Source organism: Antrostomus carolinensis, unplaced genomic scaffold (assembly GCF_000700745.2).
Source record: "Antrostomus carolinensis isolate BGI_N321 unplaced genomic scaffold, ASM70074v2 scaffold17013, whole genome shotgun sequence".
NCBI lineage: Eukaryota > Metazoa > Chordata > Aves > Caprimulgiformes > Caprimulgidae > Antrostomus > Antrostomus carolinensis.
The window spans coordinates 4631-23110 of NW_010304652.1; the positions used below are offsets into that span (position 1 = coordinate 4631).

Genomic DNA, 18480 nt, shown 5'->3' on the forward strand with positions numbered 1-18480 from the left:
CGGAGACACACATTTTGAACCTAACTGCTACAATACTAATCCTGCAGAATCCATTTTTTCAGACAAATTCACTCTTTATATTCCTACTAGCTTTAAATAAATGGCTCCCACAAAGAGCTATTTACTATGGAAAGGGTATTTCTTCATGAGTATTGGTGATTACAACTGTCAAAAATACCCTTATAGCTTTCACATGCTAAAGGTTATTATTTTAGTGCTATGTCATATTTATGGTTATCAGCCATTGCTAGTTATCAGGAAGCAGCGGTCATTATACAGTTCAGTTTATTTTAGTACCTCTAATGTATTTCTCAATTTCACATTTTTGGAATTAAACTGTATCAAGATTGTGTCATTAAAAGCGTATTCACTCAGTATCATTAATTCACAGTGTTACTGCTTTACTTCACTTTATTAATTAATTTTGTGGTGAAGGGCTATGATCCGCTTATACATGGGTGTCTCTATCAGCCTAGCAGCCTTTCCACCTAATGTCCAGAGGAGCATCTTTCCCCTTAGTGGGAAAAGAGCTCTGTTCTGCAGAACCCGAGTGTGAGGCATCTTTTGAGGCCTTTACCAGTAAATGAACACAGCTGGTTCCACTGACTGACATTCTGCAAGGTGTGGCTTTCACTGAAGATAAATTGTCATTACAAGCCTCGTAGAATGACCATACATTGAAGCTTTGCCTTCAACATAAAGCTGTCTTCAAATTTATTAATGTATTGCAGTTTAGAGGGTTTTTTTTCTGTTTGGGTGATATTTTTTAAATCAATAAACTGTGACGCAGTGCCTGGTTGTAACATACACAACCATCCATGGCTGGATGAAGCTTTGAGCAACCTGTTGTAGTGGAAGGTGTCTCTGCTCATGGCGAGGGGGTTGGAAGTAAATGATCTGTAAGGTCCCTTCCAACTCACACTGTTCTATGATTCTCTTTCTCTAGGCTATTAGAACACCTTTTAGCATTAACATTATGTTAAAAAAAAAAAGGTAGCTAGAAATAAAACGTTAAAAGGATTCTTTAGTTCAGGTCATTCTAAAAATGCACATCTTGTTCTACCATAGCAAAATAAAACCCCTGGAATATTTCCATATAGGTTAAAAATATATATATTTATTTTTACTTTATTAAACCCTGTTTTGAAATGTACACAATACTTTTTAGCAGAAGTAATGAGTAACAAAAGATAGTATACCAGCATATGCTTCAGTTCTATCTGTGATTATTTACAGATACACTCTTAGGTATATACTCCTTATATCACAAGGACGGGTATTTTTTGTTCACAGTTTCTGTAAATAAAGTGCTGACCTCATACTCTCCCTCCCTGATGGCAGCACAGGCTGGAGTACATCTAGAGCTGTTTCAGTTCATTACTCTCTCTCTCTCTCTCTTTATTTCCATCTATTTCAACTGCTATTACTTCCCCCCCGCCCCAGCCAGCTTTTATCTCTGTACCATAGTGGTGCCTCTTCCACAGCTGCATTCCAGGTAGCTACCATATGTGTGATTCAGACTCCATCAGATATTTCTGTTGCCTTGGTGAGAGCATGTACCAAAGAAATTCTCTCTCCAACCTGAGACCCAAAAGGGCAGAGAGCTACAGATCCATCACAGTCCTCTTGTGAAGACACTTGGCCCAGTTATGGACCCTGGCACACAGAAAGCTCTGCCGAGTTAAATTCTTTGTTTCTTTTTCTGGGCCACTGGAAAGTCACGGTACTGTATCCCTGTGACAGCCTCTGAAAAAGACTAAGCCTGGGCTGCCCTGACTCCAGCTTTTCCCCTACACTGCCACAAAGGTGCTGAGATGCTGCACGCTCTGGCTTCACCAGTGATGTAACACAGGTTACTGAGCCTGGCTGCAAGAACCACAGCTCCAGCTCACCCTGCTGAGACCAAAGTAAAAAGTCAGCGGGTGTCCACTTCCTCCATTTGTTTGTCAGCATCAAGGCACACGATTCCTTTTTTCTGACATCTCTGGCACCTTTTGGCCCTGAGAGCATTCCACTTATACACACTGATGCTGACATCAAGAACAACCATCTCTCTTCTAGTGGTTCTGTGGCAGGCTGCTGGATCTGTGCCTGGCACTTACCCTGCTGCTGAGGCCCCATTCCCCTCACAGGATGCCAAAGGGTTTGGAAGTCAGGATGGAGACTTTGGCATAGCCAGATGAGCATATCATAGGAAATACTTTCACAGTGGGACAGAACTGTTACCCATAGAAGATCCTCTGGTGTGGAGTTTGCATAGCACCAAGGATGCTAACAAGATGCTGGCAGTGGTTGCAGCCGTGGTGTTTATCACACAATCTCGGTGCAGCCTCGGATCACACGTTTCTTGGTAGTGAGATCCTGGATAGCTCCCTGAGTCACATGGCAGCGTATGTCTAGCTCATGTCAGAATGTGAATCCAGACCTGCCTGTACTCTTTGAATTGTAGCAGCCTTCCAATACCTGAAGGAGGCCTACAAGAAAGTTGGGGAAGGACTTTTCATAAGGGCAGTTAATGACAAAACAAGGGGAAATGGGTTTAAGCTGAAAGAAGGTAGGTTTAGATTAGATATTAGGAAGAAGTTTTTCACTGTGAGGGTGGTCAGACACTGGCACAGGTTGCCCAAGGAAGTTGTGGATGCCCCCTCCCTGGAGGTGTTTAAGGCCAGGCTAGATGAGGCTTTGAGCAACCTGGTGTAGTGGAAGGTGTCCCTGCTGATGGCAGAGGGGGTGGAACTGGATGATCTTTAAGGTCCCTTCCAACCCAAACCATTCTATGATTCTATGAATTGCCCTAGGAGAAGACACCTTCTGAGCGTGAGAGGTGACGTGTTCCTGTGTCAGTGGGAAAACCCAGCCAGAATATGCAAGTAGTTGTTCGTCTGTTTTTCTTGTCTCTCCAGCTTCCTTCTGATACATCTATCACTCCAAGAGTGGTGGCTTAGCCAATAGTCCTTCATGAATGCAAAGTTTCAAGTCAATATCTTGGAACTGAGGGCAGTGCAAAATCCATGCAGAGTGTTGGCCTTGTCTCTAGGGACCACCATGTCCAAGACACAACCAACAATACCATTTACTGTGACATCACTTGAAGTGGTTTGTGGCCTCTTTTACTCTGTGAGGAAATGATCAACATTTGGAAAGGGTGCCTGGAAAGCAGAACTATGTGTTGGGAATCCTATTCCCATGTATTGTAAACATCTTGAAAGCTGGACTGTATCTTACTTCTGGATTGCAAATGGGAGATAGTGCTCAATATCCTGAAGGCTGTTTTCTGGCACTGAGGATGTTCTGAGATAGACCTCTTTAGCTCAGACATTGATGAAAGATGCCAGACTTTCTGCAGAAACAGGTGATGTCCTGAGTTTCTGTTCAGTGTGTTCCTGGTCCTCTGGGCTGAAGGGCTAGTGCTCTTGACACTTCCTCTTGTTCTGAGAAATTTACTTAGAGCAAGACCCCTTCCAATCCCTAACATTCTGTGATTCTGTGAAGACAGGATGGAGGTGTCGCCATTGTGGGGGCATTTAGACTAACAACATCCTTCTGGCACCTCAGTGCAGTGTAAACTTTGCCTTACAATATTCACGTAGGAAACATTTCAGAGTAGAGCATCAGCCCAGGTGTGAGCACTTCATGTCATGGGGTGGATATAGGGTGGCTCTGCTTGCTGAAGTAGATCTGCTCTTACTTTATTATCAAAATAAGAAGTAGACTCTAAAATGCATTGTTATAATCATCTCACCATTCTGAACTTACATCAAGAGCTGGAAAAAGAAATTTCATATGATGAGAATGAAATCCTACCTCAGATAAAAGTAGCATTAAAGCTGCAGATTTCAGCAGGCCAGGAACCCGCTGACTCTTTCTGTGTGCGCTTGCAGAAGCGTGCTCGTGACCAGTGGTTGCTCAGTGCAGTCCTCAGCAAATACCGTCCTGTATAGGTGTTACCACTTAGCAGAAGGGAGTTCTCTGGCATTTCACCCTTTGCTGAACAGGACTGCAGTTCGATGAGCCTATCTTTGCACTGCTCTTTCCAGTGACACAAATACATATACAGCTCATAACAGCATTTTGCACGCTCGGGGTCACAAAGTTGTATATTTTTGGATAGATAAATCATCACGCCCGAGTTAGAACTGAATCTAGCCATACCATTCCGACCGTGCTTTTTCTAACCTCTGCAGAGGAAAAGTAATGTAAATTAAATTTAAAAGGATGTCTGTGCTTTCGTCTGATATGAATTACAAGGCTTAACTGCTTTAAATGTTTCATTTTTGTTAACAGCAGACATTGATAGTATTTTGAAAGCTGTCTGTTGATGCTTGCTGAATATGTGTCTGAAGGGATCATAATAAAAATCTTGTAGGGTGACAGAGGTCCACCTTGGAGGAGGGAAAAAAATAAAAAATACCTGTGTTCTGAATCTTACAAGGAAAAGCTTATTAATGTCAAACCTTGAACTGCAGCAAATATCAATGCTGATGCAACCCAATTATACTTTAGAAACTGAAACTGAACACAAAGCCCAAGGGGTTGAGGGTGAGAGCGTCTTGCTTAACAAGTTAGATCTACATTTTTCCCTGATGAATGAGAAAGACACAATTCATGTTTTTTTCCATGGTTACAGAAATCCAGAGCAAGCGTCAGGAAAGAAAGAGAAGAAGCACAGCAAATCCAGCCTACAGTGGACTCTTGGAAACAGAGGTACTTTATCATTCACTTTTTTTTTACCACAGTTCTATTTCATGTCAGTAAAAGGTTTAAGTGCTTCTTATTACAAAAGTATATATGAATGCAGAACCACACATTTAATTGTAAAGAGATTGAGGTGGAAAAGAAAGAGAAGATCTCATCTCAGTAGCTAAGCAACAGGTTTTTACCCCACAACATCACTTGCTTCAAACTGTAATTTGTCTTAGTTTGAATAAAGGCGAAAGGACTAAATTAATGTGGGACCTAATTACTCTTTCGCCCACGCAGACAGTCCCTTTAGGTCAGAGCTGAAGATCAGAAGTGCTGCATTATGTTCAAACTTGCATTGCTATTTCTCTTTTCCAACGTGCTAAATAATAAACGGCAAACTTTGATTAGTGACATTCATAAAAGTAATGTATTGGTTTAAGAATCAGTGTGCTCTGCAGGGGGTATGGAAGCCTGCATAATAAATATAATAATGCATAATTAAAAATAAGATGCTCTGGATAATCTCTGTTGTCTGTTACACTTATGCTGTTATATTTATGGAAATAGCAAAATTTGGTCCTACATAATATTGGATTGCAAACCTGGTGTAAAAGCAGTCTATAAATAGACTTAACTTCTTCTGAAATTTTTTTTGTTTGTTTGTTTCTAAACTGGCATATATGCATATATTCAGCATATTAAAATTCCACCTTTTAAATTTTATCGCAGTTTGGGGTTACTATTTGAACTTCCTACAGCAGTGAAACTGATTTGCAGCCAGCTCTCCATTTAAGCAAGATTTCTCTGTGTTCTGAGTTCTTCAAGCCTAAATAAAGTGATTTTTCTCTATTTAGGTACAAGCGATGCAAAATTTTTGGTATGCCAACATTTCAGATTTCTGTGTTTGTTGGCAGACAACAGACAGAGGAGGCTAAGAAACCCACCATGGTAGTCAGGCTGCTTAGTGGCTTGATTTTTCTCTTTTTGAAAGTACTGGAGATTTTTATAGTCCAGAGCAGCTCTGGGTACTTGAATTCTTCAGAACTCCTAAACTTTTCTCCAGTGACCTCTTCAGAGCAAATACTGATGTCCCTATGTCCGTACTTAATACAGTAGGAACGTTCACTTTGCTAGCATTGAATTTGTAGTGTCTTCTCGTAGACCTTTTTGTCCTGATGAGTTTATTTAAATACTTGCAGCAGATTTTTGTGTCTGTAGTCTGATCAGTGTTTGTGAGAAACTCAGTTATCTTGGAGCAGGGATTGAGGAGGTGATGGAGGAGGTCTACTGCACCCCTAGTTCATACTTCTCTGTATATCTATTCTCAAAAGCATAACCTGAAGTGAAAGATGGCATGGAGAAAGAAATGTCTGTGAAAGAGTCCTGTGGCTGATCAGCCGTGTCCTCATTAGGAGCTGTCATTAAGTACTGACCATGGGGAATGCCATTCAAGTAAAATAGAGGCAGATGGTTTTTCTCTGATCAATTAGCTGCTCAGATTGATTTGCTAATCAGTGAGTTGAGGTATTTTGTGGCATTTCAGTCATTTTGGTGCAGTTTAATTTACGGTTAGTCTACTGAATGATCTTTAATTCATGATTGTTTAAATTGAAATTGCATATAAATTAGACTTTTTATTTGCCAACGCCCCTCAAAACGGCAGGAGCTCAGCATCTGTAGTGGTGATGCTAACTTCCTTGATTGCAGAAATGTGATCACGGGCTTATGTCTTCATTCTAATGTTGCTCTTTTTCTTTTCAAAGCTTTTTTCTTTAAAAGAAAATTGAGATACCGTTCTGTTTTCCCACCCTTCATAGCTTTTTTTTTTTTTCTTTTGTATAGGAAAGGGTTAAGTTTCAGGCTGCATATTTTTTGAAGGAAGAAACATCAATTCAAAATTCATTAACAGACTGGCAGGCATCTGTGTATAAGAGAACAGTTTGCTCACCACAGAATAAATCATTTATTAGCAAAAACTCTCTAATTTTCCTCCAAGCAGAGTCTAACAACATATAATGGAGGGAAATGGTGCTGTTTCCAGTCCTGCTGTACAAGTATTGGATGGCTCAGAGAAACAATTAAGGGTTATATAGACTGTTAATGATGCCCAGCTTGCTATTGACCAACAACTTTGACCATCTGACAAGCTGGCGATGGGCTACATTAAATTAGTTAAACATCTCAGTCAGGTTTCCAGTAGTCTATGTTTGTAAGTTTGAAAGTCTTTGGTGACCTCAGCAGATTGAAATCACTGCCAGCTCCTAGAGGTCATGCACATTAACTTCTGAAAGAGAAATATTTTGCTTAGGCCCTAATGCATAGCTTATAAACGAAATATGTTCCTACAAACTGTAGGCAAGTGTGACAGAAGGTAGCGACGCTTTTCTGCTGGTGGGAAGTCCATCACCATTTCTGTATACTCAAATAAAGATGTCATCTCACAGCAACAATTTATTACACAATTTTTCCTTTATGGATGTTGTTTATCTGCTAGGTTTGGAGTTACTGTTGCTATTGCCTTGCTCTTACCAACCTCTGGAACATATCCTGGAACTCAATCAATAAAATTTGCAATTTTCATTTCTCTCTTGTTGATACAATCTAATGCACATCAAACGTCTCTAATGAAGAATTGTTAGAAAGGTAAATAACGCAACTGTTTGTATGACTGTCTCAGGGGCTAGCAACAAATATTCTAAGTCAGGGAACTGGCTTCTGGATAGCTGGGTATGTATGAGGGAAGCTCATGGAGATTGTTAGTATGAAATGGTAAGAGACAACCAGAGCACTTTTCAGTGACACTGTGGTTGGTTTCTTTTCCCTTGTAGCGGAAACGCCTTGCATCAAATTATTTGAATAACCCCTTGTTCCTTTCAACAAGAGGTAAGCATATTTTAAAATAAATATTCTAATGGCATGTTAAATATTTATTAGTAGGATTTCATATGAATTACTGCTAGGGTACCACAGGGCATTAGTTTTTGTAAGGTCCCTGCACTTTTTAGTGTGCAGTGTGAATAGATGGTTTTCCTGCAAAAACAGTTGAAGGGTAAGGCTAAAGGTCAAAACTGTGGAGAAATGGATCCAAAGTCTCAGCAGTCAGTGGAAAGTCTGATCTCTAGTATTTTAAGCACCATGCAGTGAGAGGACTGATTGAAGAAGGCAGAGTAACCAACCCCAGGTGCTTAAAAATATATATTGAAAAACTGGGATTTAAAAATTAATTACTATTCTGGGCTTTTAATTTGCCTCTTTTCATCAGCTTAAAGAAACTGCTGCATATCCTCAAGGGCTAGAATTTTTCCATACCTTTTACTTTAAAAAAAGTGACTGAAAAGCGACACATTTTTTCTGACTCCAAGAGCTGGAGCCATAAATCTAGGTTTGATGGCCTTGAAGATGCCTTCCAATCCTGTATTTATAAGAACTTCAGATGCTGAAAATTTCATGGTAAAAGCCTTGAGAATGAACAACTCAGAGGAGCCATTTAGGGATGATCATGATTAGCTTATGTGAAGAAGCTTACTCTGAAAAATGGGAAATGAGTAGAGAAGATAAAGAGTTCAGAGGTGGGAGATGAATCATAGAATCATAGAATAATTTTTATTGGAAAAGACCTTTAAGATCATCAAGTCCAACCATTAACCTATCACTGCCAAGTCCACCACTAAACCACATCCCCGAAGCACCACGTCTACGCGTATTTTAAACACCTCCAGGGATGGTGACTCCACCACTGCCCTGGGCAGCCTGTTCCAATGCTTGACTACCCTTTTAGTTAAGAAATTTTTCCTGTTATCCAATTAAACTGCCCTTAGCTCAAGTTGAGGCCATTTCCTCTTGTCCTATCGCTTGTTACTTGGGAGAAGAGACCGAGACCCACCTCTCTACACCCTCCTTTCAGGTAGTTGTAGAGAGTGATAAGGTCTCCCCTCAGCCTCCTTTTCTCCAGACTAAACAATGAAACTAGGAGAACACTGAGTCCAGTTTAATTCTTCAGACAAGGCCCATGTAGGATTTTAAGAGAGAAAGGGCCAAGTTTGATTTGCATGTCAGAAGAAGAGAGAAAGCCAGTAAAGAAATGTGATTATGTCCTTGCCCTCGTGTTGCCTTTATAACTGAGGCTCTGCTGTAGTGCATTAGGGGTAAGGGAAGACAGGCCTTTTTCTAATCCAAATATTATTTCAGTATTAGGAGCATTTACAAGGGTAATTTCAATTAAGACATGAAGTTTTGACAGTTTTTCAGTGTTTGCTTGATATCCCTGTCAAGTGTCATGTTGAGTGCTTGCGATTCACCTTTCTGGCCCTGCCTTGAATTCCTGCACCACAGGATCACCAACTGAAAGGCAGCAGTGCTTGGCTCTGCCCTCCAAACTTCATGCGCTACATGCAGACAATTGGCCTACTTACCATATGCCTCTAATGCACAGGGTCTCAGAGGACAAGCGAGGTTATTACATGGTAAACAGCTATGATGACATGCCTCTTAGCAGGAGCCCATGCTCATGTGAGCCCCAGTGGAAAGAACATTATTCCTGGATTAGTTTTATCTGCAAAATTAAAATTATAATTTATTATTTGTCTTATCATAGCACTTGTTTTTCCCATGTATGCATATGGAAAAAACCAGGAGAGAATGGCAACGTTAGCAAGCCGTGCTGTTAGCCCCTCAGTGGATTTTGTTTAAGTTAGGATTTGATATCTCTGACCTTCTTTCTGCTGCATGCTTCCTATTTTCTTTGCAAGGAAGCAGCAAGTGACAGAGCTTTGGTGATGCGACTGTCTTGGAGTGTGCTGCTTGGAAATCAGCACGCTCTCTCTCCTTAATTGTTAATTCCTCTTCGAGTCCTGTCTCTTTGGTTTTTCCAGCATCTAGGATCTGTACTGGGATTCTGGACCTTCTGACAATTTTAAGATGGACTTCTTTATATCAGAACTCCCCACCTCTGTAGGGGTTTATTAGCCCCTGAACTGAAGGCTCTGAACTGAAGGCAGACGCTGTCCCAGGCAGCTTGGCACTGCAGTGATGCAGTTGTCCACCCTCAGCACAGAGCTGACTGCCCCTTCTCTTATAAAACACTCATTAAAAAAAAAAATTGTATCCAGTTTAATTTTTCAGCAACTAGAAGGCAGAAGGGGACATATTTTAAAATGTTTAAAACTTTACAATAAAAGTGAGCTGAAAAAAAGAAATAAACAAACTAAAAAAAAAATCCCTATGAAGTACAGGAAACAACTGTCATTTCCAGAAATGCAGAAGAGAACAATTCTTGTAAATTTTCAGCAAAATCTCAATTAATCAGGATTCATTTATCTGAAAATATCTTACCTGAAATGAGGTCACATCCCCTGACATGTATAATTTGTAAAAAAGATTCTTCAATTATCAGGCCCCTGTTTATCTGAATAACATTTCTATCCCCTGAGTAATTGCAGTGTCATATCATGGTGGATCTCTGTGTGTGTATTTGTGTATATGAAGTGACAGCTGCAGATTTTATAAGTCTGTGATTATTTATGGAACTCATTGCCAAAGGACGCTACAATTGTTGGAAAAAGTAGACAAATTTATGGAGGAAAAATCTATCTAAGGGTGTTAAATATAACGAACACTCGAAGATGCAAACTGCAGGTTAGGGAAGCCCGTAAACTGTGAGCATTGGGAAGGAAGGATAGTTCTGGAGGAGAAACATTTACTCTGTTCTTGCACTCTGTGTGTGAATGGCAGCGCTGGATACTGTTAGCAAAGGACCCCGGGCTTTATAGCCTTTGCTCTAACTTAGGTGAAGATGTTCCTTCATTCTTATGTTCCTTTTCTTATGTGTGTGTGGTGTGAATATGTCTGCATCTTCACATGCATGCGTACATCAGTGTGTAAAACAAATGTTTAAGAGCAGGAAGCAACTCCTAGTCAGTCTGTATATGAGAGATGGCACTATGGGAGCTATATTCCCATTTGTGATCAGAGAGGGAGCTGAAGAAGGACAAAAGGACAGAAATATCAGTTTAGTTGTCTCCACTTTAACCCACAGAAAGGCCACTCCATCAGCTGTTTGTCACTGGGACAGTATGCGCCAGCCTCTTACAAATCAGCAGCAAAAATTACAACCCACTGTGTGGTTTCCATAAAGCTGTTAAAATTTTCTGGCTTTCTATTTTTGGACTGAAGTGTGATGAATTTCACAAATATTTTTCTGAAAGGCTTGGCCTGCTTTCCAGTGAGCTCTGATGGTTCTTGTTCTTAGCAGGCTGTGAATGCAGTCACTACAGACATGGTTCATCAGAAGGTCAGAACATCTTGGTGGTTTGGGTGGGAGTAGTTTGATGGTAAAGACTTGATGATAACATAAAGCTCAGTTGTACTAGTAGCTGACCATTTTGGCCATGAATCAGCTGACCGTTTAAACATGTGTTAAACAGTAATCACAGAATCACAGAATGTCAGGGATTGGAAGGGACCTCAAAAGATCATCCAGTCCAATCCCCCTGCCAGAGCAGGAACCTAAATGAGATCACGCAGTAAGGCGTCCAGGCGGGTTTTGAATGTCTCCAGAGAAGGAGACAGTGGCAACGCTTTGATACTCCAAGTTAAGCGCCTGCTTAAGTGCCTTGCTGGTTCATGGCCAGACTGTTCATCACCCAGCAGGCTGAAGTCCTTAAGAAAGGCTTTTGGACTAGTGACATGTAGAGAGGAGGTCTGCATGAAAATTTTTGAAAATCTGAAATAGAGTCTGCGCTTCTCATATTATCTGACTTTTCAGCATCAGATCTTCAGACACGGGATTCCTGCAATGTAAAATTTAAAAATCTCAAAAGCTAATTCCACCGCTGGCTGTTGCATTCTTTCCTGCCTGCATTACTTTTGGCAATGTCCTGATCTCCTGTGTCACAGCTTGACTAAAATCACTCCTGTAGCTGAGAACTAGAATTCACTGCAGTGATGTATTTCCTACTAATCTGTTCTCTGCCCTTCTTTCATATGCTAGCAAATGAGGATCCATTCTGGAAGGTATGTGTAGCAAAATTTGTGTATTAACAGTGTCTTTCTCATCACTCTGTAATCCAATGCTTGCTTCTGGTTATTGTAGTCTCTATCAAGGTACACAATCACCACATTCTCTTCGCTTTTCAAACTGCCTGTGTGAAACATTTCCCACTTAACTAAGTCTTGGAGCCTTTAAGTTAAGAGTTTAAAAGAGATGAACTCTTGGGCTTTCATGTACAAGGCTTGAGTTTAATCCCTTTGCAGAATCCACTGATTGAGAAATTGCTAGTCCAGATTTGTGGTTTTAATGAAAATTTTAAGAAAAATGAGTAACCATTCTAGTTTGTATAGATTAAATCCCTTTACACTGAAGTTAAAATTAAGACTTTTTGAGCAGGTAATTTATAAAAAGTAATATTTTGGAGAGTGATCTTTTGACAGGACTGAGTTAGAATTCAAGATACAAGCCTGACTAAAACTATCAGGAAACATTATAATTAATATCCCTAAAAATGAAAATATGCTTTTGGAACTAACAAAGGTACAAAATTATTATTCTCCTTCCCGGAAAAGCACTAGGAAAATTTAGGGTTTTTTATAATGATTCACAAGCTATGAGAGTTTCAAAATCAGTATCTCCTTTATTAAAATGCACTTAATTATACAAAGAGTAATTAATGTTGCCACCAGATTAGCATAGCAATTTACTACATGACATTGTAACTTTGTTGATGAGTCTTGGTTCATTTTATGTATTGCTTCAGACAAAGTACTAATCACTCTTGTTGGAGAAAGGTTTTCAGAGAGAGTCTGAAGAGAGAACAATCAGAGCCAGGGAGAAGAGAGGGACAGAGGAGCCCTCTAGAGGAGTTCACAAAAGAGGGTACATAGCAAGAAGATGTACTCAGCATACTATTTTCCTAGCTGCTCTTTGAGGCAATAAGCATAAAACATGGAACTGTGCTTTTTCTCCAGAAACTTTTCCTTGCTTGATTCCTTCTACTTTGGACTCGAAAGACAAGCAATCCACATATTGGCTTTGACCCATGCTTCAAAATAGAGTTGCACATGGTGATGTGTGTGTTGGAATGACACATTATCAAAACCAAGTGAAAGAATTCCTACGTCACAAGCTGCCTATATAAGTTGACTCCCTGCTGTGTTTGATTAGTTGGTTTTTATTTTTCTATTAGTTTCAATTTATGGAACTTGCTTTTGGCTCTCGTTTGTTTGTTTGTATTTGTTGCTATCATACACCATTCTTTCTGTCTTCTGCAGTGGCCAGGGTGCTTAAGACAATTTGATTTTGTATTTGAATGAGCCTGTCTGCTGCGATAGTGGCTTTGAATGCTGTATAGAGAGAAGTTCTCAATGGGTTGACTTTACCCACGCCAACCTTCTTGTCTTGCAGAATGAGAGCCACCATGATGAACACTGCACTGCTTGCAAGCGTGGCGTTAACTTGCAACCCTGTGGTGCATGTCCCAGAGCATATCACCTCAACTGCTTGGACCCGCCCCTCAAAACTGCCCCCAAGGGGGTTTGGGTCTGTCCGAAGTGCCAACAGAAGGTAAGCCACATGGAGCACAGCACGCCAAGAAAAGAAAATTCAGGAAACCTCGGATTTGTGTACCGCTGAACTAATCTAACCTGTGGTCACAGCTTAGGGGACTACATTAACTTAAGTAATACTGAGGGGCTTTTAGTACAGTTTGCAGCATTTGTTTCTGGTATTTTTATCATCTTAGAGTTAGAACATACACTGAATGCCTTACCTTCCCCGTGATCGCATCTGTTGAGATTTGTCCTTTTAAAGTGTCTCTTCATTTCCTTTGTTTCCCTTCTTTACAATAAAGCCACCAGCGTGTAGCGTTGCTAGTAATGTAAATCTTATAGGTGAGGGAGACAGCATCAGAAGGAGACACTGTTCATCAGTGGATCTGAAAGCTGCGAGAACGCTTCCTTTTCTTTAAATCATGTTTATTACACACGACTGTTGATTGTAGTCATGTCAGAAATGCTAATTTGTCTAGTTGCTGTGCATAATGCTGATTGCATGAACAGGAAAACAATTACTAAAACACTACAGTGTCACTAAGTTGTGGAGTGAGGTTTAGATTTTGTGCCTCAGAGTTCTTTATATTTAGCACTGAGATCACTGTTGTGTTCCTTTGAAAATGTCAAGGGGAATTTCTAGTATGCAGTTGCAGAGAGCAGAGCAGCCCGGGATTGGATCCGCACAGTCATGCTTTCACATGGACCAGCAACTTCTCCCATGCTGAGTAGACAACACGCCTGACAGTGTGGAGATCTGCTTGTCAGGGGCTGAAGAATGTCTTCTGGCCGTGTCAGCAAGAAACAGAGGATTTGCTAACCTTCTTTTAGCACTGTTTGGTAATGCTGTTTATAGTGATGTGTAAAGGAGTAAGCCCCAATGGAGACTGTCACTCGAATTATTCTCTTGTTACTTTTCAGCTTGTGAATTCTGAGACAAGGACCCTAGATCTGGTCCTGCAGAGCTGTGGGGCTGGAGAACAAAAACATTAATGTCTGCCTTTGTGGAGTTCTAACTTTTTATTGTTTCCTGGGCTTATAGGTGTTAAAGAAAGATGACAATGTGCCATGGACGGGAACTCTGGCTATTGTTCACTCCTATGTTACTCATAAAACAGGTAGGGATTAACTTAGCTATTGGCAAGAGATACTCTGCTCATGATGGGTGATGCCACTTATGTCCTTCATGGCACTAATATTAAAGTGGTGTCGTAATGCTACCAGCTATTGTGGCATCATTGAGCAAAGGGCTGTAAGGGGCTGTGGCAGGGAACAGCAGGTCACTTTCTCTCCCCTTCCCCTCACTCTGCTCCTTCGCTGTCTTCTCTCTTTGAGGAAGCTAAGATCGATCTCTCAGGAACTTCACTCTGTGAAGGAAGTTGTCATGAAAGTGGTGCCTTCCTGGGAACAGGACTGAAAAGGGGTTTTAAGGCAGAATCGTATCAGGCTGGGAGGCAGAGACACAGTCAGGCTAGGCAGAGACGTGTCATTGCATATGTAGCATGATATGAGACTAGTATCTCAAGTACTGCAGTAGTATCAGCTCCTAATTGTTTTGGTATTATTTGCTATCACAATTATTAGTATCAGATGTCATATGATATCTGTGCATTGCCCATTACTCTTTTTTAATTCCATGTTGCACTGTTACAAATGGGCATTAGATTGTGTTTGGAGCTTTGCAGGGGTCTGGTATTGTTATGATTGTGCTTTTCAGCCAGCATCGCTGAACTATTGCCATTCCAGTTGGCTGACCTGTTCTTAAATGACCTGACCTTTCACCTCTTTCTTGGAGACCTCCAGGACCACATGTGGTCCAAGGATTAATTGTAATTCATCTCAAAGGTGCTCTATAGCTTTTGGTTTGTTCTGTGTTCATTGACATAGACACACGTGTGCAAGCAGAAACTCTGGATTTATCTGGCTGTACCTGCTGACAAAAGGCTAATGAGACCTGAAACTCACCATTCAAAATACACACTCCTGCTTTCTGTTGTCAGTTTTGCTGTGTGTCCTTTTCTTAACTTCTGCATCCTTAATCTTATTGTTCCACAGTCAAAGAAGAAGAGAAGCGAAAGTTATTAAAGAGGAGCAGTGAGCTGAAGAGCGAGCATAGGCAGTTAGAAGAAAAAGATCGACTTCTCAACAATGCAGTGAAGGTAGGACACCTGACTGGGGACACAGTCTCCTGCAGGGATGCTTCTAAATAATTTATGCTTGAAAACCTGGTATTTTGTGGCTAGAAAATGATTTATGCTCCCAAGGTACAGGTGCTCAAGTGTGAGTGTGTTTCTCTCTGAGGAAAAACACATGGATTTTCTTTATGCACCAAAGCAAGCTGCTTTGCCAGGCTGAGGAGGAGAAGTCACCATGACTGAGTTCCTGTTGCAGACAAAAACCCCAACATATCTGTGCCTGCCTTCCTTGTAGTGCCATACACAGCTCTCATCTGTCCAGTGTCTTAGGCACTTCCATTCTCCAGGTGAAAAGTTTAGTCACAAGCGTGTCCTCCAGTGCTTGTCCATTAGCTCAGAACTCTTGAGATCAGGTAGAGATGCCATCTTTATTTGTCTTAGAGGCTGAATGTTGTAAACTCCTCGTGACTGGAAATGGATTCACAATCCTTTTCTCTGTGAACCTGTTTCAAAGCTAAATGTTGGCTGGCAATGTCTCCCACACATACTGTGCTGTGAGGACCAGTCTCTGGCAGTAATGAGTGGGCTGAGTCCAAAGCCATAATTCCTGTCCTTCATGGGTGAAGGAACTTATCTGGGGCTACCTCACCTCAGGCTCACTCTTAAGGGGTAGCTGGCATCACAATCTCAATAAATATTTGAAACTTCCTTACCCTGGAAAAATCAAAGTGGCAGCTGCAGGAGTAACTGGTCACTAGTTGTTTTACCACTACAGTTATCCACAGGAGGCATGTTAAAATATTTATCACATTTAAAATAGAGTGGAAGGAAAAGCAATAACTTATTAAAAGACATCACAGTGGGGAATACTCCCTGTAAGTGTGTATAGCCACCATCAGCACTAATGGAAACACAGATGTGTGAAGAAGTGACTCTGGGGTACAGAATATCTTCAGTAGGTAGGAGAGTGCAAGGGGACGAGGTGTTCGGAAAAAGAAAAGCATTTGGGGATGGAGTCAGCTATCAGGTGTATGTCAGGGCTGTCAAAATCAGTAAGATTTCTACCTAAGCAGAATCAGGTTCTTTCAGTGGGCAACACTGTCTTATTTAAATTATAATATCAGATGATGATTGTATTTATTGGAGATATATCCACTTGAAAGGAGAAAAGCAATTAAAGGTGTTCCAGCACAGAGCAATTTAATTTCTGACATTTTCCTTAGTAGAGATTTACATTAATGAGAAAACTGTCACACACACCACAGGTGGAATGGTATTATTTGGAAAGAGAATGTGATTTATCTTTCACCTGGGATTTCACCTGTTTAAACCAACGTCTGACCAGCTCTACACAGTGGCTTTTCAAACAACTTGACTTTCAAGCGAGCATTTCCCCCTTCCCCAGGACTGGAGACTACCCCCATACCCCGGGTAGAGGTACCCCATTTGGTAATGGCAAATGGTACCCCATTTGGCAATGGCTCCTCTTTGGCCATTGCCAAAGAGGAGCAATCTGTGGACAAGTAACCAGTTTTGCCAGACCCCTGGGCCCACTGGGAGAAAGAAAACAGGAGGTTTCAGGTATTGGAGAGGCCACCATCCCCTTCCATCTAGCAGACAGGCTCAGGGGTTTGGTCTGTGGCAGAGTCCCTCTCAGGCCAGCTGACAGTGCAAAGGGTGGGATGTTAGCTGCAGCAGTACATGGTGGGGGAGGGAAAGGAGAATTACCAATTCTTCCTTATCCCTTCTTGGAGAAGAGGGAGACTGGGGATGCCTTCATTTGGCTCCTGCTCTCATGCTTATTTTTATGTAGGTTTGTATGAAATGTTTCGAGTGATTGTGGGGAGCAGTTTGGCCACCCCATAGGAAAAAGGCTTTCTCGTGACTGCAGTGGTGTAACAGTAGTGTCTTAGGTCAAGTTTTCTGCCAAAAAAATATTGACATCATGTTTAGAGAGATCAGTTTATCTTCACAGTACTGACTCCCTCAAATGTGTAGCACGTGCAAAATGCATCATGGTGAGGTTTATCCCTCAAGTGTTTATCAGTGCCATGTGGTGTGAAAGAGGGCAGGTTTAGATGAGATATTAGGAAGAAGTTCTTCACTGTGAGGGTGGTCAGACACTGGCACAGGTTGCCCAAGGAAGTTGTGGATGCCCCCTCCCTGGAAGTGTTTAAGGCCAGGCTGGATGAGGCTTTGAGCAACCAGGTCTAGTGGAAGGTGTCCCTGCTGATGGCAGGGGGGTTGGAACTGGATGAGTTTTAAGGTCCCTTCCAACCCAAACCATTCTATGATTCTATGATTTCAACACCTCACTGGTGGCTTTGGTACTTTCCAGTAATACAGCTATTGCAATCCCGTGCCAGCAATCTCTTTGGAGTGGAGAAGGCACTTCTGCCAGGCTGCCTACACAACGAGGTGGGAAACATCCTTTGAATGCATTTGAACTGGGGTGAATATTGTTACCTTAGACAGCTGCTGCCGTGTATGTGGTGCTGGTGATTACTCCATTCGTTAAGCTGCGGTTTTGCTATCCCCAAAGGAGAATGAATATACTTCATTTGAACAGGACATGCACTCAAGACACAAAAGGATGTTTGGAGAGATGTTTGACACCAATTTGAATGTATTCTCAGTCTTTCCTTCTCTCTCTCTCTCTCCTTCTCTTTATTTGACAGAAATGCTTAGAGCTAAAAACCAGCCTGTTGGCCCAGCAGAAAGGGACTCAGTCATCACTGGAACGTCTCAAAACCCTCATTAGACTGATACAAAACGAGCAGATGATTCAGGTTACCATGACGACGACCACCACCTCCTCCCTGCTAACCGTCCCCTGGATCAAACCCTCCTCTGCCTCCGCTGCCATGCACAAAGCCTTGCAGCAATCACAGGGTAACAACTGACAGAGCCGGATGTGAGAGAGCCGAGGAAGGGGGAAAAAACTTTCTAGACGTGCGCAGAGGAGAGATTGAACTGAAACACGGGAGAGAAGGAACAATCTCAGTTTCGATACGCGTAGAAACTTGCAAACCCATCAGCCCCGTTTGTAGGTCACTGTGGCAGCAGGTCCCCACGGAGCGGGTTGTGCTGCGGTTCTGTATTTGCTGAGACCTTCAGTGCT

General features: G+C 41.5%; 1 protein-coding gene across 1 annotated transcript in view; it reads left to right on the top strand.

The window, feature by feature from the left end:
- The window catches only part of PHF21B (PHD finger protein 21B), a gene marked incomplete at its 5' end in the record, with an annotated part of 20023 nt that extends 1761 nt beyond the window's left edge, over positions 1 to 18262 (top strand). The window contains 7 exons of the mRNA XM_010164526.1: positions 4628 to 4704; positions 7512 to 7566; positions 11672 to 11694; positions 13082 to 13240; positions 14267 to 14342; positions 15280 to 15383; positions 18038 to 18262. Of these exons, the coding sequence (XP_010162828.1) occupies positions 4628 to 4704; positions 7512 to 7566; positions 11672 to 11694; positions 13082 to 13240; positions 14267 to 14342; positions 15280 to 15383; positions 18038 to 18262 (719 nt within the window). The remainder of the gene's footprint in view (positions 1 to 4627; positions 4705 to 7511; positions 7567 to 11671; positions 11695 to 13081; positions 13241 to 14266; positions 14343 to 15279; positions 15384 to 18037) is intronic.
- Between the last annotated feature and the right edge of the window lie 218 nt (positions 18263 to 18480).